Source organism: Leuresthes tenuis, unplaced genomic scaffold (assembly GCF_036924035.1).
Source record: "Leuresthes tenuis unplaced genomic scaffold, fLeuTen1.0.hap1 SCAF_8, whole genome shotgun sequence".
Classification (NCBI taxonomy): domain Eukaryota; kingdom Metazoa; phylum Chordata; class Actinopteri; order Atheriniformes; family Atherinopsidae; genus Leuresthes; species Leuresthes tenuis.
The window spans coordinates 13,309,212-13,334,739 of NW_027325362.1; the positions used below are offsets into that span (position 1 = coordinate 13,309,212).

At 39.5% G+C, this 25,528-nt stretch overlaps 1 protein-coding gene across 1 annotated transcript in view; it reads right to left on the bottom strand.

The window, feature by feature from the left end:
* Positions 1–21,418, bottom strand: part of kcnma1a (potassium large conductance calcium-activated channel, subfamily M, alpha member 1a) — a 146,022-nt gene extending 124,604 nt beyond the window's left edge. Inside the window, 1 exon segment of the mRNA XM_072390909.1 lies at positions 20,315–21,418. Coding sequence (XP_072247010.1) covers positions 20,315–20,602 — 288 coding nt within the window. The 5' untranslated portion in view covers positions 20,603–21,418.
* Between the last annotated feature and the right edge of the window lie 4,110 nt (positions 21,419–25,528).

Below are 25,528 nucleotides of genomic sequence, written 5' to 3' on the forward strand. Positions count from 1 at the left end.
AAAGCAAGCACTTTTTGCGCTGTATTAATGGTTGATTATTTACCAAGACTAATCTTTAAGGATGCAGGCGGAGTTAACATTCAACTGACTCCTGTACAGTGGTACAGTATCACTGATAATCAGGAGTGATTAACAGCATCCAAGAGCAACAGAAATGCAGAGGCATGCACTAATAAAATGTCACCATAACACTATAGTGAGAGACAAGCTGCCTCACTCCAGGTTTAAAAAATGCATTTTCTCAAATCAAACTGAATGATCTTGTATTAACTCATTAAATCCCACCATTGTTTTTGTTTTTTTTGTTGTTTTTTTTTTAAACGGATGCCTTTTCCTGTGGGTGAAGCTTTAACCCCTTCATTCTCTTCTGACCTCAGTCAAAGATGGTATTGTAATTTAGATATTTATATATCAAAGTGAGAGGGGGGGTTCTATAAATTAAGGGGACCTTTATGAATTTGATATAATAAGTGGTTTAATAAATTTGTAGCAATAAACTGTCGTAAAGGCAAATACAGGAAGGTATATTTATACCACATGACTCTTTCAATATATACAATTCCTAACAGAGACTACATGATATCATTAAAATCAAGACATATTTTACAATCAGGAAATAGAACAGAATGGACCTGAGGTAAGAGCCTTTAGAGACACTTTCACACTAGACACCAAATCTGATCAGGTAAAGCCTTTTTTAAAAGCAATACAATTTCAACAGTATTGCACTCCATTAAAGGACCAATAAATAATTCTGCTGGTATTTCCTCCTGTACAGAGCCGCTGTGATGCAATTTCAAACAAGAGGTGTAGCAGAGTGGTGCTTTTCTCTAAAACCTTGTGGTGGTGAGTGGTGTCTGCTTAGAATAGAATGTGCTCGGGGGAATGTTTAAAGAGAAGGATTTAAGATGACAATTTACTGTACTTTTTTCTATGTTTGTTCATTTTGAGACAGGACAGAATCTGTTGAAGTCTGACGTTCCGCTCCCTTTATGTAAAAAGAAGGGTGACATAAGTAGCTTTCCAAACATCCTACAATATATATATATATACATATATATATCAAAGACAGAGGAGGACCTACGAATGCTATACGAGTTTAATCAAAGAGGTTATCAGCGGGGGGTTATTATTTTAAAACTACTCAAGTCTTATCAGTTGGATATTATACACCCATCAGCTCTGACAAGAAGATGAAGTACGAGGTCGGAATAGAGTTAAGAGTTAAAGTTAACATTAGTGGTTCCTATATACTTCTCATGAAACCTGGAGATATTTTCTGTGAGCTTTGTTTTTCTTGTATACAATTTTTGTAGCAACAGCTAGTAGATCAGCATAGCCCAGCTAAATACTCAAGATTAATAGTCCAGATTAATAGTCTACGCAGAGACACTCTCAAATAACATGCTGTCAGAAAATATCTAAGGGACCATAATAAAGGACCCAACTGACAGCACATCAATTGGATCATGCGAGTTGTAGCTTAAGCTGCCTCCAAATGCCCCCCACCTATTTTAAACTCTGTCTGGCATGTGTGAATATATATTTCTTTATATATGTATGTGCAGGGTGCGTGCCCGTAGATAGTCTACACATATTATAAATAGCTTAATTCAAAGAGTGCGAGCCTGAGAAGGAATGAGAGTGCGATACTTTTGAGAGATTCCTGAAATAAAGCGCTTACAGTAGGCATGGTTTATTATGCAACATACAGGATATAATGTAAATGAAAAACGGTAAGAACAATCTAATCTTACTGACAGAATTATCTCACCATGTATTACTATCTCTCCCCAGATGAACATGGAAAAGAAAAGGGTGGCATACTGCATTGTGTTTTTTTTTCTTTTTCTCTCTTAATCAGGGCAGACTGGTGCCCTACAGCTGTTGTTTACTATTACAACAGGATTAGGGCCAAGTTTTGCTGGGTAGTTCCAGGAGAATGTTCCAAGAATTCCCTGAGATCATATCCTGAAGAGTATCAGTCTAGTTGGCACATAAGTCCTCTCCTATGCTCTCTAGCTACAAGGCTTGGGAGACAAATGAACATGTATCGTACACGAGGGGCAAGGGACGAACTACTGACAGTGTTTAAACGTCGAACAAATTCTTGCTCTCTTTTCTCCTGATACGACAAATGCATTTTGAGCGACACACCAGCTGGAAAACAACAAAGAGTAAATACCGTCGCCATGGCATCAAAAGAGCCACGTGCACATAAAACTGTGTATATTGTGAAAAACATCTCGAGGGGCTCTCTTTTTTTTTTTTTTTTTATTGATTTATAAATATCAAGGTAAAGAATGCCACCTTCCAGCTAAGTCTCTCTCCCATCAATAATGCAGCTGCAGTATCTGTGTCCGCACAGCAAATTAACAACACATTGCCATCTCCATTATTCATGAGGTTCCACCTGTAGCACCTCAAGCGTCTTTTATGTGTTTCATTGGCAGATTAGCAAGAGCTGTGTGGAAAACCAATGAATGCAATATTTGTTATAGCGCTAAGCTAATATTATGATGCTCCACTAAAGGAGTTAACACACAACAGTGCCGCATTTCCTCTAACAAACTGGAAGGAGGAAATTCTCTGCAGCCCATAAATGGATAATGCTGCAATTTCCACGAGAAGAAATAAAAGCACAGATGTGGTTTTGGGGAAAAAAAAAAAAAAAACTGTTGACGTAATATTCATTCATTATCTTTTTAACCAGAGGGAGCCCCCAGCTCTTCTGTGCTATTTTGTTTCTCTAGAATATAAAGCAAGTCAAAAAGCCTCCATCCAATCCCTGGAATAGAAATATAAACAAAAATAAAATAACTGACACACACAAGCACATCTTTTGAGGACCAAAACTTTTTGGTTATTCCTTTGCTCTCAAATCCTTGATAGCTGACTGCATGAAAAGGGAAACAGGTCTGATTCTATGATGAAATGCTTCAAGAATTCTTTTCACTTTTTGGCTTATCAAACAAATTTCATATCAGAAATTGTTTAATCAGCTGACCCACTGGTTTCCTTGGATAAGCCCTCTTGCATGGTAGAGGTATTACTTTCACTGGGTTACAATTAATGACCCCTGTTCTCATTTGAACTGAAAACATGGAGGTCGCCACCCTCCAGGAGGTGAAAACTGGGTCAGACTTTACGACAGAAAGAGGGCCGCAAGATAAAGGAAATACCATACCTTAGTACTTCTATAAATTAAACTGACAGTATGTACTATACTGTAAGTGGCATGCGGTCACAAGCATTTACCCTACTGATACAGTGCCATGTAAGATTAGACCAACCAAAGATTGCTCAGTGATGTTAAGTTTACATAAAGAAAGGAAATGTTCTTTCAAGCACTGTCTGCGTGCATTTATGTGTCTACCGGACATTTATATAGCATGCATCAGTAGGAGTTTAATTCAATTATTCTGAATTTTAGTTTAAAAAATGTTTAAAAAAAATAGCCTAGAGAAATTTAATGGTGATATCTATTAGGTGGTTTCCACTGAAAGTAATTGGCAGGGTAATGCTACATATCTGTCACAGGCAGTCCAAGTTATCAGTATTCATACTCTGTTTCTGTAATTTCTCCTTTAGTACCACAGAAAGTTGCCAGTTTCAGCCTTTATACTCTATTCCATCTAAACTATAAACATTTTACTGAGGTATTTGTACATGATTATTTAAATCAAAAGTAGTCTGATTTAAATAACCTTTTGCTAAAAACACAGCAATTAAGTTTTTGACTGTATTTTCTGACATATGAAGAAAAATCACAAAAAACAACCTCCCTTGTTACAGATGTGTTTGCCAACTAGTACATATTCAATTTGATAATGTCTCATTTGCATCTGTAATCAACATTTCAGATGCTTGTTGAGACAAAAAATGATTGTCTTCAAGTTTTGAGGTAATAACTATTAGTGGCATATTTTACCCCATTCCTCTAAATGTAAAACAGTAACATAGAAATGTTTTACATTTTGAAGAAACCTTTCCTAGAATCTCCTTTTATATCTGAGTGAGTGGCCTGAACATGTCCCCGCATTAATAGTGATTTGTTATTTCTTATTCTTGACCCCATTTCTTCATAGCTTCATAGCTGAAACAATTGAATCACTCGCAACAGTATCCACCTGCTGGCAGTGGTAAATATGTAGCACACACACCTGACAGCACCAAAAACACAATTCATCCATTTTCTATACCCGCTTAATCCGTCGGTTGGGTTGCGGGGGGGCTGGAGGGGCTGGAGGGGCTGGAGCCTATCCCAGCAGTCATCGGGCGAGAGACAGGATACACCCTGGACAGGTTGCCAGTCCATCACAGGGCCACACAGAGACAAACGAGACAAACAACCACACACACTCACACTCACTCCTAAGGACAATTTTAGAGTCACCAATTAACCTAACATGCATGGTTTTGGTCGGTGGGGATCAAACCTGGAACCCTCTCGCCGTGAGGCGACCGTGCAGCCCAAACACAATTCAATTCAATTCAATTAAATTTATTTATACAGCGCCAAATTACAACAAATGTCATCTCAAGGCATTTCAAAGATACAATCCAGTTCAAGCAAATTAGAATCTAATACACTGTAATCCAACATAATCCAGTCAAATCCAATTTATTAAATTCCAAATTAGTCCAATTCATACATTGCCAATTCAAAAAATATTTTGCTGATTTTGTACTTTCTTAATCTTTCATTTATCTTGACTTATTTGTGGCACTGATTTGTTCCAACACGTTTTTTTTTTTTGCATACTAAGCCAAACCACCACCCCTGTGGCACAAACTGCCTGAATGTCAGGCTCCTAATACTGACAATGGTGCGTGTGTGTGTGTGTGTGTGTGAGTGTATGTGTGTTTGTGCTCTATATGTATGAATAAAATCAAAAGGACCATGGCACACCTTGAAAAAGCAGTAAATCACATTATGCACTGCAATCTCTATATATCACAGCCACCACCACTTTGTCCACCGGTTTCCCATTGCTGTTCCCTCTCTGCATTTCAGTCCTCTAAGAAGACAACCAAAAACTAAAGGCATCTGAGAATAACATAACTCACAATGTTTGGGTTATTTAAATGATTTGTGTGCAAAATGTCTGATTTATGTGGCAGCACTGCAACAAAGAAGCTATTTTTCTTTGTGATGTTGGACCAGAGTGTGGAAATGGCTAGTAATGAGTAGATGCTGGGAGGCTGAACAAGGCTAAGACAGATCCTCTTTATCTATTTATATCAAGGAGATGTATTTCCAGACTCGTGTGCCTTTGTTCTTATTGCCTAGCATGAATTTTTAAATCACATAAATCCTGTATTTCTCACACCCACATGCACACCTCGCCAAGAACGGGTTGCTTTGATGGACAGAGAGCATGGCAGTGACGGTCAGAGGATGTGTTACAGAGTAATTACAGAGCAGCCATGTTACAGGCCAAGGCTGGTCCCTCAGGAAGAGGAAACAGCAGCAATGCAGCACGCTAAGATAGGGTTTCACCTCAAAAGTCTCTGCGCCAATGTTCTGTTCTCTGACATGTTATATGAGAAAGTGCTAATTTCTCGAGCAACCCTCGTCAACTTTGACCCTAACCCCTTTTGAGACAGGTGAAAGGCTCCCTCTCAGGTCTCACCAAAGATGCAGGTTTCTTTTTCTGATCCATTGAGCAGAGGTCAATTCCTTAAAAGGGAGGGTGAAATCCCCATGAAGGCCAATTAATGTGCTCATAAACTGTTAAAAGCGGACACCTAAGGATAGCATCTGTATAACTTGGTGTCAGTCTTTCTACCTTAAACCCTTTCTCATCATCCGGTCTAATTCTAAGAAACTTATAAGGGTAGTATTTTACAGTGATTTAACACACAAAGACAAGAAAGGAGGAAAATAGGATAGCTAATGAAGAGGAGACGCTGAAAGACTGTGGAATTCTGAACACCAGCTTGTCTTTTTCTGATTTCTTATTCATTTTTACGAAAGACAGCGTGCAGCAGGGGAAGCTGGGAAGCTGTGAAGCTCAGCTGCCTCCCCTACAACCTTTCTGAGATCAGAGGACAGGTCAGCAACACTATTCAGAAAAACCCAGAGAGAATATTTAGCCCCTGTTCATCAGGGCTGATCATCACAACAATCAATTTTGATTAAAACTTTTTTTACAATTATAAATAACATGAATTACAATGAGTATGATGGAAATGGTCTTTGGTTCCATTTATTCCTCTCTTCCAGGTGAGTCATGGCTGCTGCAAACTAAATTCATCTCACTAATATCAGCCTCACTGTTTGTTTGTTCACATGCTTTTTCCATTCTATTCTGGTTACGAATGTGCCTGAGGACCAAAGCTGGAGCTGGGATCAGATATTACCAATGAAAATCATTCTTTTCTAATTCTGTTGCACAACTAAACTTAGAATGCCTTTTACTATGAAGCAGTCATACCCGACGCAAAGCCGTCATTGAATTTACGACGAGTGCAATAGAACAAGAAGATGAAACTTGCATAAGTAGTGGCAGCTGCATACCTTCTAGCCCACACCAAGCTAACCAGCTCCCAGCACAATGGAAAATGACTAATTGTTGTGCAACTTTATGTCTGAAGCAGAGAATCAAAAACTAACCATGTCACCAAATCTAATTACAGGCATTCTTTCAAAAGACGACACCTTTGTCAAGACAACAACTAACTGCATTCGGGAATGTGTTATTCAAGAAAGTCCTACAACATTTTCTAAAGTCTCAATTAAAAGTCTGTCATGAACGTTGTTCTTCAGTTCCACACCCACTCAAGATTTCAGACCATCACGGCGTGTTCCTGCAAATGTAGCAACCCACTCCTGCTGCCTGCACCTGAGATTCTGCAAACTGATTTTGTATGAAAACTCTCTGCCCTGCCACATTATCCCAGGTCCTCTGTGTAGGCTGTAGTGGCATCTCGATGCATAAATTCCATATATGCAAGCAACTGAAACCCCCCACCAACTCACACTCCCCTAGAGTGGCTGTGTAAAAAACACAAAAAGCCCACTTTTAAACCAGTGACTACTTTGTCCTTTCTGTGCTACTGTAGTATCTGGGCCAGGGTCAGTTTCTGGTTTCAAGGTTTGTCACCGTTTAAAATAAAACTTGTCATACTATTTCTCTTGTATGTGCTGTTTTTAGATGAACACCCAAACTTTTAGTATCAGCTCCTTATTTGTATGTGGGCATCCACACTGGAAAAATGGCATCAATATAATGGTATTTATTATTTCATAATCTTTCTTTGTAGCAGAGTTGTAGTAGTATTTGTGTTGTTTATCATTTAATGCATTGTTACCAGATAAATCATGTTCTAAATACTCTGTATGTATACAAGAATGCGTCTGAGAAAAAGGCTATTGTTTTTCCATCCTGACATTTCAGAATAACACACAATACTGTGAAACGTGACATTTTTCCTTTCTGTACATGCGTGTTAGATTGGCATCATCAGAGAGGGCTCTACCATGCATGCACTCGGTGAATGACTTTCAAGGACAAGGCTTCAACAAATTAGCGGAAACACAGATGGCTGCAGAGAGCCTCGCACACACTCTGATCACATTTATGTCACAGAGACCCTCCTAGACACCAAATGGGGAAGGTGCAAGACCTATAGAGGAATTTTTGATGAAATATTGTAACAGTCACCCAGCTGTTAATAAGTATCCCATTAAGTACAGGCTTTATTAGCAACTGTATATTATGTGCAAAATAAAATTATATTTCCTGTCTGAACGTACAAATACACTAAAGCAATGCGTAGAACTAAATTTCAGGAATAACTGCAATATCCTCTTTCCAAAATCATCTGTTATCAAACAATCCTTTAACTCAATATCCAAATATCAAAGCTTTGAATGTAATCATTTTTAACACAAAAATACAAAGAACTGAACACAGTGTCAGAATTTTTTTTTCTTTACCCACATGATGTTAAATCCACAACATTCACTGAGTAGATTTATGTTCCCCACAGAATTAACCCTGTCAATTTTGAGCAGTCGGGAACCCATTGGCATCCCTTAGGACAAAATGTCAGCTCTGTACACAATTTTATTCTCATATGCATAATCTAATAAGAAGATAGGCATTAAATTTGAAGAGCAAATAATTCCAAGGGAATAAATAAAGGGAATAAATTTTGCTTTCAGGCTTTCTTTCACAATAAATCTTACAATATATGTTGGTAACTGTCCAAGAATTAAGTTATGAATATGTTTATCTGTCGATGCCAAATAACTTGCAGGACTTTGAATACATAGACAAAGATTTCTGAATTAAATGTACATATATGTACGCTTTGTTTATTCACTTTCAGAAAAAAAATGTTTGTTCAACACCCACTGGGGGTATATTAAATTAGTCCTGCTATGGACTACCAGCACTCCACCACTTCTCTATCAGCATGCCATTCACATTCCTGCTTAGTTTAAGTGGAACCAATTAACCCTGCTTTTGTTAATACACCTCCTGTAAATGCATCATGAAATTCCAGACCTACAGTAAAGCCACCAGAGCAGCTTCATGTGGCAATTATGTGAAAGAAGCTAAATTAGGGAACTTGCTGATCATGAGACATGATATTTGCTGTATGTCTTCAGCAGTGAACATATTATCATGTCTAGTTTTTAAATGCAGTGTGTCTGCATATATCGATGTATGACGTTTTCTGTGCCACTTAGCTTTATAGTACCTTGTTGAGCATATTTTGCTTTCTACATCTACATTCTAACTGTTTTATTCTTTTTTGTCTCAAAACCTTCTAGGAATAGGTGTTGCCAGTTAGCATTTACTTTAAACATTTTGATATTCGGTTTGCAAAGCTCTTTCTAGTTTATCAATGTAAACTTTACTGTCCCTTCAGTTACATGGATAAGTGACGATTCCAAATCATTCCCTCAAGAGCTGAAACTGTTAAATGAGTTAGATGGAAGTTGTGTCAAATACATTTTCCCTCAAAATGCATAAAGAATTACCAGACTGTGAAGATCTAACTTTAGTCGAATACAGAAACGGATGTAATTTTCCTTTTGATTCCTTTAATTTGAATAGAGAAAGACCATTAAAATGCTTGAAAATGAACATTTTATCAAGAAATTTATCAGTATATAATTTTAGGAGAAAAAAAAAATCACATTAATTTATTCTAATGCATTAAACTGTTTCACTGATGCAAGCTTTTTCTTTACCATTTCTATTTTCAAAAAGAGGTTAGAAAGAAGGTATTGGATTATCCTGAATGCAGAGATGTCCAACAGACACTTTAAATACTCAACAGCAGTGACATCGTCAGTCATGCAAGTGGAAGAGGAGCTTTGCTTAGTCTCCCTTCCTGAGCTCTCCATGGTGCTGAAAATCCCCACTTGTGCAGAATATGCTATCCACTATGCTTAACGCGTCCTGCAAAAATGCAGAGAAGGGGCACAATTGCTCTATGTTACCGAGGTCAGTGGATTCCATGTCTTAGATGAGCACTGCTGATAGAGTTACAGTGTCTGAATATTAACTAATAACTAACTAATAATAATAACTAAATCCTGGTTGACATTATAAAAGAACCATACACTTTGACAAAGACCACAAACTACAGAGAAACAGAAACAGAAACATCTACAGTGTGAATCCTGACTGACACTGTTAAAGAAAACAACATATTGATGGCAGAAAGTTCACAAATCACAATGAACAAGTGCACCCTGCTATTGTGACTAACAGACTATGTGGTATTTATGAATTGCCCTTAATGAGCCATTCACATATATACATAAATGCAGAGCCGTCATGCAAGGCACTGGTTTTCCAAATGGGAGCCACTACGGCCCAAAAGGAACTTTGACATGTGAACAGGAAGATCCAAGCACCAGTCACCAGACAGTAAGTACCATTTCCACTGCAACACAAGAAACCAACCCTGCTGCTTCACATAGAAACACCTCTCCAAACACATCAACAATGTCATCTATAATTCATACATGAAATGGAAATGTGTTAAAAGATAATATGTATACTTCCGAGCATCATGCAACTTAAACTGATAGCATAGGACTATGAACATATGGGACTGAAGCCAGAACAAGCTTAACATATGCCTTCTACAGACATATGCTGCTTTAGTTTATATTAGATAGTACTGACTGATAATGCCAACCAAACCAATTAGTTGAAATATAAATAAACCATATACCTGTATGTAAGGCCAGGTGTGCAGAAATGAGAAAATGTTTCTGTGCTTTCCAATGAATCTCACAGTTTATCTCTGCATTGGTCATTGTGTTTGTTGAAATTAAAGGTACTTGTCAATACAAATTAAAAGCACCATCTATTCAAATGCTTTCCAGGTGGAAAGCTACACAATCTAATACTCTGACAACTACTGATTGGTTAAAGCTTTCTTTTACTTCAACGGAATAGGCCGTCAGAGAGCTATGTGGCAGCTCTACATTATCATCCATGTTTAATGAGTCATTGAGTAATGAACCCTTGCTCTTTATGCATCATCTGTACATGATGTCGACATATGTTGTCATTTGGAGCTCAACTCTAAGGGCATCATTTTACAGAGCTTGTGTCACTCTGAAATTGGACTGTCTCGCTTTGTTCATGTCTCGATACATTTCACAGCATACAGAACTATGGTGAGCAGCATAGGAAACCTGAGTCAGATGAGACCTTCTGGGATTTCACTTTTGCAAGCATCAAACAAGGCTATAATTGACAGCTGGGCTATTCATTTTGTGCAACCACTCTGGAAAATGTCAGAAGAAGTCAAGAGGTAAACTCATTGTGCTGTAGCAGAGCTGCTCACTTTGCCTGAATGAGGTTCAGCTTGTAGGTTGCCCTTTGTTGTCATTTAGACTTCCATTTCCCTTTCAATAACATTCAATTTTATTAGTGTATAGTTCTCACTTAACAAATACACATTGGAGTACTGCCACTTGAGGTGCACCACTTGCATTGTTGCATGCTGGCTATGAAGGCAAGAGAAACCTGATCCTCCTTTTAGTCAGCTAGAAGAATGATAATTAGCATATTAGCCTTGCCCATCTGAGGTTAATTGAGAGTGGTTGCTGAGGGCTGTGGATGTGGTGGTGATGTGTAATCCTGACAATTTCTAAGTCCTCTCAGAGAATGCTTGTGTGCTCTGCTTGCGTGCTCACCCACAGGATCAGTCTCACAAAGCAATGAATGTTGCTAAAAGAGAGATCTGATCTCTAAATATGAAGCAGAAAAACCGCCTGCTGGGATCACTGAAGGTCACCGCCGTGTCCTCTACACATTCCCCGTCTCTTTGTCTGCATTATTGCACACAGCTCAAAGCATCAATTATAACGTTAACCGTGTTGTGATGCCTCTGTGTGAGTGGTGATTACTGAGGGTGGGGGTGGTGGGCTGTAGGGGAAGAGGAATAAAGCTGAGGGAGATACTAGGAGACGGCTGGTTCTGCCTGATAATCAGCACCAAAAGAAACTAGTCTCAGAGGTGCACATGTTGGCCGATGTGGCTGCTGGCACTAAGGGGCCATGGCTTAAAAAGTTAGGGTATCTTTTGTGACACAGCGTTGTACGGGAAAACAACATACTTATCTGACTGTGTAAAAATACTAACATATACTTTCATGTTAAATTAGAGATTCTCAAAAATAAACTGCATGCATGTTTAGACTGAGCAACGATGAGTACACAAACAAGACAGCAGGCATAATTTTGAGCTGAAATACAGACAATACTGTTAAACATGAAGTTATTTCTCCAAAATTGGTCAATACTGTTAAAATGTCTACGTCTAAACTTTCCATATGTAATGTATGTTTCCAACAAGGAACATGTGGAAAAAAGCAGCATGTGTGCAAAAGAACTTTAAAGTGATAAAGTGAAATTGTGCTTGGAACAAAGATGCTCTATATCTGAACCTACTTGTAGCACTACAGAATGGTAATCAATAATTTAATAGATGATTACATCTTTGAACATTCCAAAGACAGAAGATCTTTACTTTTCAAAAATCAGTTATATAAAGTAGGGGTGGTTTTAAGTGTACAGAGGTTGCAGTTTACCTCAACAGGTTACAAAGAACAGTAGCAACCTGAGGACCTAGTGTATGAACTGATTAAAACCAATTTTGAAATCTGGGCAATAGTTGTTTTGTTTTTTAATGTATTTTCAACAGCAACAACACTTCTCATTGGGATCACTCTTTCTTATAAATGCAAAAGCATTCTCAGCATCATAGGTCATGATAAAAAAAAAAAAAAGAAATATGCTTCAAAACAGGTCCAGATGCAATACTACAGCTTAAAACACAAAGGCAAATCCATGTGGTGCTATAACATTAAATAAACCCTTTCCTTGAGTAGTTGAAAGTGCTGAAATATTTGCTCGTCATAGTAATAGCATAAAACTCAAGTCCAATCACTTGACAGTAGGGTAAGGACACTCAACCTACAGAACACTCACACTCTCTTCCTTTGATGTTAAGCTGTCAAACAACAACAGCTAAAGAGTAAAGCAAGTAGACTCAAAACCATAAGCTATGAGCCCCCTGGATGCCCAGGTACAAGCTAGCTATCTCCTTCCTGCAGACCTCCCATGCCAGCTTAGCTTTGCCAGTCTCAACCAGTGGATATACTGTATATGCAAATGTTCTTGCCCTGCCAGTTTGACTGAGCATGGATCAGATCACCTAAGACCCTGTCGCACATTTCCAATGTCGGGAATGTCATTCCAACACTCTTCCCCCTTGTGGAGCCAGGTATACACACCCCCCCTAACCTTAAACCTTTGAATACTTCCTGAGCCGTGGATGTCCTTTTAATAGTCCAGTGACTGACTGAAGAAGACATAACAGCATGACAGTAGGGGAGCACAGTTTGGGTACTGTCGGGGTGGGGTTTGGGAGATGAACTACAGTGTCTGTCTCATGATATACATAGGCTGGCCTGATATATGGCCTCGCCTTGTCTCTGGATTAACATACATCAGCAAGGGGCACCGCAGTTGTCCCTAGATGGCCATCAAATCAGGACCAAAGAATTACGGATTAGGGCCTAGAAAAGGGTGGATCTTCACTGAGTAACAACTCATGAGTCACAACGTTATTAGAGAAGTATGACAAAAAAAAGTTTTGAAGCAATGGTGAACATAGCAAGTTTCGAAAAGCTTTTATCCACTGATTGTTTGTAAAGATTAACATCTATAGGCCATCTATTAGTTTTGAGAAGGACAGGGAGAAAAAGACAGAATCAGAGTAAAAGGAAAACATATTCAGACACAAATCTAATAATGCCAATAAAATAGACTCCAGACTCTGACCTTTTATAGACTAAATAAACAACCAATTAATTAGCAGACAAATGATTATGAACATTATCACTTTGATTGTGAAAATAATCATTAGTTGCAGTGCTTGGTGGGGACAGGCATGATTACCCTGGTGGAAACTGATCACACTTTGTCCCGGGACAGCTGTGAGACATGCTCATGGCCGCAAGTGTCAGCAACACATGACCAGACACATGCAACACAACCACTGGCCACAGGATCGTAGCAGTACTCCTACACACATCCCTCACATTACATCAAAAACTTTTAGAATTTAAAATGGTACATTTTAAATATGATTAAAATTCTTGATCATCTTGTGTGGAATGAAGTGGACGAGCTGGGCCAAGTTAGACCGAGGTTAGTGAGAGCAACAGCTGACGGCGGGTTGTGTGCTGCTATGGCGAAATCCAGCTGGTCCGTTGCCAAGCACAAGGGAATACACAGGCTCATAACAGTTCCTCTCTGAAGCCACCTCAATGATACATTTCACTTCAAGCCAAGCGCACTGAAGAACGTCCCGGCATACCTTGTTCACTGTGCTGTGCATTTTGTTTTTACATTGTTAGGCAGGCGATCACAGATGAAGCCAAGACTGAGGTGGATGAGGTTGATTAATTCCACTGAAATGAATGCCTTCAAACATAAAAATCAATAACAATCTTCAATTATGGAAAATGCCCTGCATTGATTTAAACTTTCATCAGAGGCGATCATAAAATGGACTTCTTAACCCTTTAACTGTATACTAACAAGAATAAGAAAATGAATCCTTGACACCAGATGTGTCCTCACCTCTCTGCTTTTTAAGTCTAACCATATCAATGCAAACTGACCTTCAGTGAGACAGACAGACACACAGGACATTCAACTGCCGTTACACACCGTTACTGCCATTATACACAAACTAAACGTCTCATCGTCCTGTGACTGTATTGGTAACACTTAAATGGAGCAACAGCAAAAAAATATGCGAAACAAAATTTAAGTTTAATACAACCAGGATAGAAGAGAAAACTTTCAACAGATAGATACTAATGTATCAGTTTAGAAAAAAAAAAAACATGGTTTGCAACATAAAGGATGTCTGCATTCTTTCAGGGGATGAGTGATCGAGATATTTTGATCAAATAATATCAGTTCAATCACCTATTTATTTCTGTTCCCACTATATACAACTCAGGCTGTAAGAATCAGGAGGAGTTTCCTGTGTAAAGGGCGAGAGCGCAAGCCTAAGCTGTACACCTGTGATCTCTGGTCCCTCCCTTTGGCACTGCATCAAGAATTCTCATTCATCTATAGCTGACAGAACCATACGGGCTTACGACCTTACTGTGGGAAACATTTGTCAAGCACTACAATATGGAGATAAAGTCCCAAATTAAAACTTTACCGTGCACAGAAGAAGTCTTAATTCTAAATTGTCCAGAAGTAGTATTAGCTTTTCTGGGTTCAGGGGCAAATATGTTTGAAGGTTAAACCAATCAGAATTTAAGATGCTTTTTTTACATATATTTCAGATAAAACAAACATGATGTGCTTCAAACCAAAGACAAAAAGGATCATCCAGAAAATTATCAGCAAGTCCAAAAGCCAGGCCCTGTGATAGTGTGGAGCTGTATCAGTGCTTTTGACAAGGAACTTTTACACATCTCTGATGGCAGCAGCAATGCAAGTTCAGATTTGAACCCATTTTAATTCCATTCACTTTTATTTATATAGTACCACTTCATCACAAAAGAAAATCTCAAAAGACTTTAAAGATGGCATCTAATTCAATACAATCCACTGCAAGCTCGAGCGTAATTTTCGAACAACATGCTGCCTACAAGACAACATAAACCTCATTCTAGACACATTAAAAAGGTATGGCTGCAGACGTATGGGTATAAGGTCTGGGATACTGGACTGCACCATCGTGGAACAACACATGAGAAGAGTCTTTGACGACCGGAGTGACCGAGTCGTGACATAAGCCTTTGCGAGAGCATTCAATTAGATGGGAGCGGTTCCATTAAGCACTTTGTAGGCTAACATCAGTGACTTGACTTTGATGCAGGCGGCTATTTGATGCTCTTTTAGGCTGATTGAAGACCAGACGCCCAGCCGCGTTCTGGACTATCTGCAGAGGTTATCGGTATATATATCACAACATGTAGCTGCTGTTAAATCACTCCAGCTTCTTTTAGGGGTAAAATCACCAACAGAATCTGACCTGTGTAAGTTAATGCAAACTTTAGTAGTTGCTTGTGATTAGGTTTGTAAACGGGGGGCATGCCGAGCGGACAGTCTGCACACCATTTAAATCAAGCTACAAGAACAACACGTTCATCTTAATTATATGGTTGATGCAAGCCCAAAAGGGGTTATCTAAATACCAAGCAACAAGGCATTTTTGGCTGAATGTAATTTATTTTTTGATCATTTTTCTTCTGTGGCACGTCTACCTTGTCCTTGACTAATGAGGCCATAAACCTTGATCACTCTAACAGATCATGCCTGTTTTAACCACCTCCCGCCAGCAGACTTTGCCCTGCTGTTTAAGGATATAATTCTCCTTCGCTGTTCATCATCACCTGTTTGCCCCCACATGATCAGACAAATGTTTATATTTTAACAAGAGGACTCCATGTGCATTAGGGGGAACGGAAACAACTTTGACGAAGGTTGAACCTGGCGAAGGTTAAAATGATGTGACTCACCAAGTGTTTCCAGTCTGATAAACTCATGTGACTGACCCATATCTTCCCAGATACCTCATCATATCCCAGATATTCCCAAAGAAAGAGCTCTATATATTCCTCTTGTTGATGTCCACCACAGTGTTTTGTTTTTTAGTTTTAGCTTGTGCCAATGGATGGACAAGGAGGTCAAGAGTCATGGATATATTTTTGTCACTTGTGGTAGTTTTTAGGGCTGAAAACACAATTTCAAAATAATTGCAGATGTTTCAGAAAATACTCCAATGAAATTTAAACTGACAAAAAGACCATATGCAACATTTTTAAAAAATCTATAGGTGAAGTGTATTTTTTCAAATTTTGTTTTCTTTTACATGCACCTTTTCCAATATTGTAAATTTGATGCACAGAGAATATTTTTCCATTGGTTTAAGATCTAAAAAGAATCTGAATAAATGAACTTTAACCAGAGCATGGATGAAAATTACTTAGATTATTGACTGGCTATCAAAATTGCGGTCGTGGTAAATTTCAGTTAAGTGAAGTCTTCTCTTGTTTTTAGACTGGGGTCTTGGACTATGTTGCCAGAGGAAAAGAAATGTGCAAATTAACACATTTTCTATGCTACAAAAACTCTTATCAAGATTAGTCAGATTAACTTTCTTGTCTATTAGAGTACACACTTCCTTTCATGTGTTATCTTTGTTCCTTTCACTTCCTGGATGATGAGTAACTGAGCTGCACTGCTGTTTGTTTCAGTGATAAGACGCCAGTATACAAATATTAACTGTAATATTAATAGACTATATGAGATGTTTCTCTTTTTGTCATAAAGCCATGTTTTCACAGCCATTTTCTGTAGAGAACGATGGTGTCATACATGTTTCAACAGAGACTGTTGCCACAAAGCCTCTATACTCTCCGCACAACTCAAATAACGGAGGCGTCATATAAGAACTGCTGGAGGTGGCATGATGCAGAGTACATAACCGAGCCATTAGATAACCGAGCAGAAAAGAAGCAGCCCACCACAGAAAACAATAGAGAACTCTACACATTCTCCAAAACATGCAACAGAAAATACAGAGCCAGCTCATTGCTAAGAAGCTTTCAGAATGTCTCCCTCCACTTCAGTAGAGTGCTTTCTCCCATTCATGCATAGAAATGATGATTGTCTTGAGTGAGGCTTTCCCTTAGTAGGAAACTCCTTATTTGGAATGTGTGAAGCTGTACTTTAAAAAGAGAATGAAATAATGTAGCTCACCCAGGCGACATGAGGAGTGGTGCTTCCTGAGGCACAAGGAGCCAGTCGAGTTATAAATGTGGTTAAAAAATGGCATTCGAGGGCTCCGAAACAACTGGCTGATAAATGTTGCCATAAATGAACCCATTAAGAACACAGCACTACAAAAATCTATACGAGTTTGTTTGATCTACTATATTTTATGGTCCATTTTTCATTCACCATGGAGACAGCATCGGACCTATATATATATTTTTTTTTAATCTGCAAAACAATGTCTTGTTTTATAGAAATTGAAAAAATGTGACTGTCCCTGGTTCCTAGAGCTTCGGACAGCTTTCTAGCCTAGATGCCTTTGATGACTTTACCGTAAAAAGAACAGAACAAGTCACTGCTCCATGTTTCATAGTCACTGTATTTATTCAAAAGCTGAACATTTTCGTTTCTCAACGTGCTCAAATCTCACTTCTCCTTCCAGCATGATCTTTTGGCCACTCGCTTATAATCCTGGCAAAAGACAGCACGATTTAAAAGAATTAGGATGCAGCTGTGCATCAGTGTCCAAGCACCAGAGGGACACTACGTATGCAATGCAACATGCTCTCTAATACCCTTTGTCACCCTAACACCCTCCGTTTCCACGTTCTCCTGTGTCTCCCCTAGAGTTTCCACCTCTATTTCCTTGCCTCTGTACCCAGATTCCCAGTAATGCCACAGAAAGCCAACCACGGCCACACGCAAACTATGCATCCTGTGTCGGACACATGCCAACTTAGCTGGCTGCACGAGTCAGCTGAACGCGGATCCGGTTTCTATTCCTTAATACTCCTAACAAGCCTTTTTCCTCTGCAGCCAAGTGTCAAGCCTATCAAAGTCACCTAACAGAATGACTTTGCCGTCCACACACAGTAATACAAAGGGATATGGAGACTTTGATTTTCTCCGTTTCTCCTCATTTACAAGAGATAGATACCCACCAGCAGTCACTAGATGGATACCTAATCATATTTTCTTGGCTTACTTTCATCACTTTACTGGCATTTTTCACAGATTGTGAAAAGTATGAAGGATGACATATGGTTTGATGTCATTTCTGATCCGGATACATGAGCATAAGAACTTGACGGGAGGCAGACAGCCAAGTAATGGCCTACAGTAAACAGCATACTGGGCACAATTATCCTACATTGTAAATGAAAACTGTTTTGATTAGAAATTATTTAAGGAATACTTTGCATAGGTGTTGGACTGCATCGTCAACAGCCTGAGTAGAGATTTCAAAAGTCATGAGAAAAAAAAAAAAAACTTCATTTTAGCCGTTCACTGTGGTTTGAGTCATGCACTCTCCATTCTAGCTCTAATGCAACTTTAACTGGTATGTTATATTTTTCGGCATACTTTTATATATGGGCTGAGATTAAAAAAAGAAAAGAATTTTAGGTATAAATATCAAGCCTTAAGAGTAGATAAAAGAGACCAGTTTGAAACCAACTTCAGGAATATTAATTAGGATTATGAGTTAATCTCAAAGTGAAACTGGAGTCAGATGTTTTCAGTATATATAATAACAATAAGGTGTAAACTAGTGCTGGGTTATAATTCAAGCCTACACAACGATTTAGTGAAAGTGTATTATGGCCCAAACCAAGGACATTTTTGTTTCATTAAATAGGCTACTGCATCTAGATCAAGAATTACATCAGCTGATGACATAGTCATCTTCCATCCATTTTCTATACCAACAGTCCGTTAATCGGGTAGCGGGTGGGCTGGAGCCAATCCCAGCAGTCATCGGGCGAAAAGCGGGGTACACCCTGGACAGGTCGCCAGTCCATCACAGGGCCGACATAGTCATCTTGATTTAGCTTAAAACTAATGATAATTTTGAGTTAAACTCAGCAGCAGAACGCTAGTACATGTTGGTATTTGAGGTGGCACAAAGCCCCACAATAAGCCTGATTAAACTGTTTTATGATAATGTGTTATTATCAGTAAAGGGTGCTTCAAATGCTCTGCTACCAAACAGTCATAATGTCAAAGAGAAATAAAATGAAAAGGGTGAAGGCACAGAGGAGCAGAAAGAGGAACATGGGCTGGATGCCACCCACCAAGGACTTAGAATTTCACTCAGCCACTCTTTCCTCTCACGAGGTTTATATAGTTGTATCCTTCTCAGTTTTTTTTTTTTATATATATTAAAACTAAATATTTATGTATCTTCTCATTCCAAGTAAGCGTTGTGAAATAAAAAGAAAAACACTGAGCAACATCACCTTTCAACTGCCCCCCTTCCATGCAGGGGAACACTTACACTTCACACAAGTGTGTGAGTCACATATGAACCAAATGTGAATCAGCTATGATTCATCCACCTCAAGCAAAGTAATGGGCAATCACCCTTATTATGTTATTCCTATATTAGTCCGGCACACAGGTTCTCTTCATCATTCTACCACGACATTTAATGTGCACCGTAAACATATTGCAGCAATCTTAAAGGGCAAATATGTCAAATCAGAATGAGAGAAAGCTAGGAAAAGAACGAACAATGTGTCTAGAATTACATAGGGCACACTTGGTGTCATTGGATCTGCTTGAGAACTCAGTGGATTTCAATAGGTCTCACAAGGTGGGACGAGAGGGATCAGGTGTTTGGTTACATAAAACCATCTGAAATGGTTACTGTCATTCTAGAAGTTTGAAGCTGATGTGGCATGGGGGTACATCTGTGCATGTTAAGGTCAAATAAAAAATGAAGGAATCCCTCTCCTCTTGCTCTAGCCAGATTTTTCACACAACATCACCACCTTTACATCCAGAGGGGGAGTAAACAGTCAGAGGAAAATAATAATTATGGTGTTTTCACTACATAAGCACTGCAATGGACACTTTCTATTCCATCTAAACCATCCAATTCAGCTTTGTGGCACAATGAGGGCCAACAAGTTAGGCCAGTGGCACAGAAAAATACAGCAGGTGTACCATCACTGAATGTGTATGAGGGGGATTTTAGAAAGAAAGAAAAAAATGTTCACAGAGTAGCAGCCATACCTTGGTTTTAATGTTGCAATGGCAGCAAACAGTCCACAGATAATTGAGGGTCCTCCATAACAGGATGATGAAGAGACCCCCGAAAAACGTCACCATGGAAGAGGCGAGGAATGCCCACCACATGCGCTGTCCATTGTCGCATGGCACGTCAGGCGAGAACGGAATGACAACGTCTTCCATCTTGGATATTAAGATTGAAGAGTCCGGATTTATATTGTTATTGATATTGCTTGTCCTCATAGAGCTGTCGCTTCCATGGGGAACCGTGCCATCTGCCTCAGCTAGCATTTAGGAGCCTTGGAGAGCCTGTGCCAGCGTCCCCAGCCCCACTCACCAGCCATATTGCTTGAAAAAAAAATCCCCCTCTTTGCTGTAGATTATGAAGATTATGAAGACTGAGTTTCTTTCTGTATTTCAGAAGCTTGTGGTCTGCTTAGTCGTGACGGCGTGATACGCACACGCGAACCTGACAGAAATGACTGGTCGGTGGCCCTTGGAGAGAGGCATTTAAATCCGCAATAATAATGACGAATCTTTAGGCGCTTCTCATTCTGAGGGCTTTTCTGGCTCTTTCACGCCATATGCCATGACAGAGACGGCGTCGTGTACAGCCGTCGAGACTACCAGTGATAGCCTTTCTCGGACAGTGTCAACACAGCGACTGTGAAAATTGTTGCAGCCTGTTTTTGGCGAGGCAACCCCTCTATCCGTCTTCCATTCAGAGATCCTGTCGATCAGCAGGCGGAGAATCGATTTTTACTTTCTTTAAGCGTCAATCGACTGTGAACGATTTACAACAAAGCGAGAGAAAATATTAACAAACTTGTAATTTAATTCTAGAACTGTTTAGCTGAAAATGCACAACAGAGGACTACATATTCTCATTTTCTGCGTAAAAGGACGGGTGCTCGGGTGGATGTCGCTGCCTCCATTCGGTCCCCTGCAGCCCTGGCACGGAGCGGCCAGCTGAGAGCGCCTGTCAGATCTGCTCCAGAGGAGAGCGGGGAGATTTACAGGTAGGAGGGCGGAGCGAAGCGCTAATAATAAAGACGGACAGAGGGCAGCAAGACCGCGACGATGTTTATTCCAAGTACCGACCGGTGTCCGCTGCTTGAGTGTATAAGGGAGGTTGGCTACAGTTGCGCCTTTGCGTCTTTACTGCACGCCAGTGACGCAAGTCGCAAAGGCGAGGAGGGTTTGAAAAGGGTCTGTATCGATCAGTCATAAAATTCGAGGATTATAGCGTGGATCATAAACATCAAATGAGGTCTATCTATATATCCCCCAGGGAGAATCTAGCCCTGAGGGTTATATACATAGACAACTGTACCCATGGAAATACTATTGTGCTGAATTCTCATCAAGGATAGTGCTCCGCTTTTTCAGTTATGGAGACAGTGGCTTTTCACCCATGCATGATGGGCTTCCCTGTTTTCATTTTGAAACATTAACATACACACAGTATATGTCCCTCCCGCTTAATTACTGCAATATGCTTACATTTTTAGCTCATATATTAGGCCAAAAACAGGTGTGGATTGGCGATGACGGTGATGACTCGCCGTAGTTTATGGCTGCACACAGGACGCCCTCAAGTAGCCATCCAAAGCAAACGATATGAGGAAACAGCTGGCTTGTGGCCCTGAATAACCACTGACCCCGTGAGCACCGGACGAGGCAGGTGCTCTGCCACCTGTGTCACAAGGCTCTAGATATATATATATAATTTTTTGGAGGTTGTTTTGCAATAAAGTCCCATTAATCTGCCTCATGTATTTCATAATGCTTAAAGCGGCAGAGTCATTTGTTTTTGCTTCAATCTGTGTGATCAAAATAGAGGTAAACTAAGATTGAGAAATATGAGAAAGCATTTATTTTAGTCATAAATATAAAGTCATAAATATCTCACAAAGTGGGAAGTTATGACACTAAATCTCAAGCACATAAGTGCGATATGTGTTTTATGATAGTGATTTACTATCAAGTAAATATTAGTGCTTCAACAAAAATAGCTGCTGTAACTACTAGGGGTCTTTTAACCTGAGCTGAGCAGTAAAGCACTGGGGACGCGCCAATCTTGAAATGATTGCATTTCAGAGTTATGATTGTATGTGCAAGCATTCTGACTTCACATAAAACAAACGCAGTCCAGCACTGGTATGCATAGGCTACTAAATATGAGATTTAGAGCAAGAAGAAACTTCAAGACAATGAGTTGTTTGAGGTTACAGAGCCTAATTAGTGTCCGGTGCACAGCATCTGATCTGGAAGTGTTCAGCCCGCTGGATTTGTCTTTGGGTACAGGCTCGAACAGCAGCTCTGAAGTTGTCCTCCTGCTGGTAAAATGGTGAACTGTCACATTAAAAGGGGGAGAAAAAAAGGGGGGCATGTACTAGAAGGGAAACCTTTTATTTTGTTTCCAAAAAATCCCTTTGATTTTAAAAAGTGAAGACTGTTGGTTTAACTTAAGGGATGGTGTAAATGCCAGGAAAGGAAAGGAAAGGAAAGGGAAACAACAAGTGATTTATTAGTGCCAGATTACGTGCAAGACAATTCCAAATCAGAAGTAAATCTCTATGTGGAAGTCAGAAAATGAGCACACATCATGTGCCATGATAAATCCTGGTAGAGTTTATTGTTAAGGGAGTGAACTTGAATTGATTGTCCCCCATGAAATGATAGCGGTTGGGTGAGTAGTTCCTATGGGGCAATAGAACTGAAGCTAAAAGGTCTTAGCGTTGACAGGTGAGGATATAAGCATGGGGACATTCAGGTGGTAATCCTGCAGGACATTGGGAGATGCAAGATTTAACACGGGACAAAACCAGGGGAAAGACGAAAGGACAAATCTATCCCATCTAGCTGATTGGTGGGAAAGAGAAGGGAACTTGACTTCAATAACAACATCTGACAGGAGCCGAGAAAGGCCGTAGCCTCCTGGTGCGGACTACAAAGATCCTCCGCTGTCACACTTGAGACTTCTCAAGTTCAGTTGAGCTGTCAGCAGCTGTCTGGAAACAGACACCCTGACTGAAGAGTGAGATCCTACTCCTTTCTAAAAACAGGCAAGAGGGATCTTGGAGGACATAAGGAGGTTGGAACACTGTACAGCAGAACTCCACATACCTGTGCATCAGAGTTGGTGTGTGATTATTGACCAAAACTGGGCACAACCTTCTCTAGAGAGTAAGCAACACCAAACAGTGAATGTTCTTACAAATGTACAACTACATCACTTGAGTGGCTGGCCCTTTCAGTCATGGTGAGTTATGGTGAGTATTTTGGAGACACTGGGTGCATTTCTTGTCCCAATGAAGTTGACAGCAAGCTGGAAGGTGGTCATTCACTGTGGTATTATTGGCTAGAGGACCATGCAACTCTGGACAAGGGTCTCAGAGGAATAAACTTCAAGCTGGAGGAGCTCAGTGAACCAGAAATGGTGTAGCTACATGATGTTCAATTGCACAGAAAACAACTTGCTCTGGATGTCGACATTTTTCAAACTTTTCACAACTGATCCATGGATGTTTCTCATGTTCCTAAACCAGGTTTCTTTATTCATCCAAGTGAGAACAAATTCTGCTGCTGATAGATGACACAGGAAGGTGAAACAGCGTAATTAGAATAATTCAGAGACACACTTTCAAGTGTAAACAATGACAACTGCATGGAAATTCAAAAATGTTGGTAAGGTCTGTACAACTTGTATCAGTTAAGAGTAATCAGAACATTTAGAATAGATTAAGAAATACATGCAAATGAGCCAATGTTATCAAATCAGAATATTTCATTTAAACTCTAAAAAAACCAAACAGGTTTCGATGTAGTAGAGGACAGAAAAAGGTCAACTCGACACCATTTCCAACACCCTTTTGAAGAATCAAAATTAGCTAATGAAATAAATAAGATGCTTCAGATTCCCTCTGAAATGATGCTTCATTTTCATTATTCACCCGACCTCCATTGACCACCCAAATGAAGAAAAAAGGTGTGGAATTCTTTTCTTCTTACATTTTTGAAGACAGGAGAGCTGCATTAGATTATCAAATTTTTTTTTTTTAAAAAGCAAAAAAAAACAAAACAGAAAAGCCACAAAGGAACTGTCAAATTGCCATTTTGTTTTAGAAGTCTCTAATGTTAAAAAGAAGTCAAGCTTCAGGCTAAGCGGTCTTCCACCATACACTGCACACTGAACTACATATAGCCCTCACTTTGACATCATTTGGGGAATCATCCAACATTTTGTTTATTGGCAAAGAAATGTCCATAATGAAAACAAGAGGAAAACAACTTCCAACAAGGAAGCACGGTAGAAATGTAATCATGCTGTGGGGCTCTGGTAGAAAAGATACTGAACACATCAAAACGATGATGGAATTAAGAGGTTACCAAGGGTTTTAGGGTGAGACAAGTTAACAAGTGCAAAAAGACTGGGTTTGAAGTGAATGTCATTGTTTTTGTTTCCACTGATGGCCTACTGTTTCCACTGATCAAAGCAGAGTCCTGACTTAAATCCCATTGAAAACGTTTGAAAAGATCTGAAGTCCGCCATCACAATGAAGGACTCCTTCAAATTTACAGAAGAGTGTCAGAAACAACCAGCTGAAAGAAGCCTCTAGAGCCCAACTAAAATTTTCTTTCCATTTTGACACATTCACAAAAACAAGGACCGTTTTCACTCAATAAAGTTATGGCTTTTAATGGTCAGATAAATACATGGTCACATAAAATATGGTCTTCGTGGCAACAGGGAAGTCTCAGAGATTTTGACCGCAGTATGACGCTCATAAAATTTGTTCACACCGTCTGAAATATCTACAATTAACAGAATTCAAGAAAAAAGCTTATTTGATTTGACTGAGTCCGTTTTCTAGCGTGAGGATTTCAAAGTGCAAAATGATTAATAGCCGACAAGCTGCTGATGGAGCCAAAGAGTCATCAGCTGCTTTTTTCATTCTGAGGCAAGGCTGCATCTTTATCTCCGAGATCCAGGCAGATATTGTCACACATCCTTATCTCATCTCAGTAATGGATGGCATTTCATCAGCCACTTTTTCCATCCACTGCTGCCTTCAGTGAAATGGATCGACTTTTGTCCTTGACTTCTATGAAAGACACCATCGTATTTAACAGCAAAGGCGGACAATTTCTCTCAACTCAGGTTGTAGAGGAATAGGAGGCAGAACCTGTTGAAAATCTTAAAAGCAATATTTT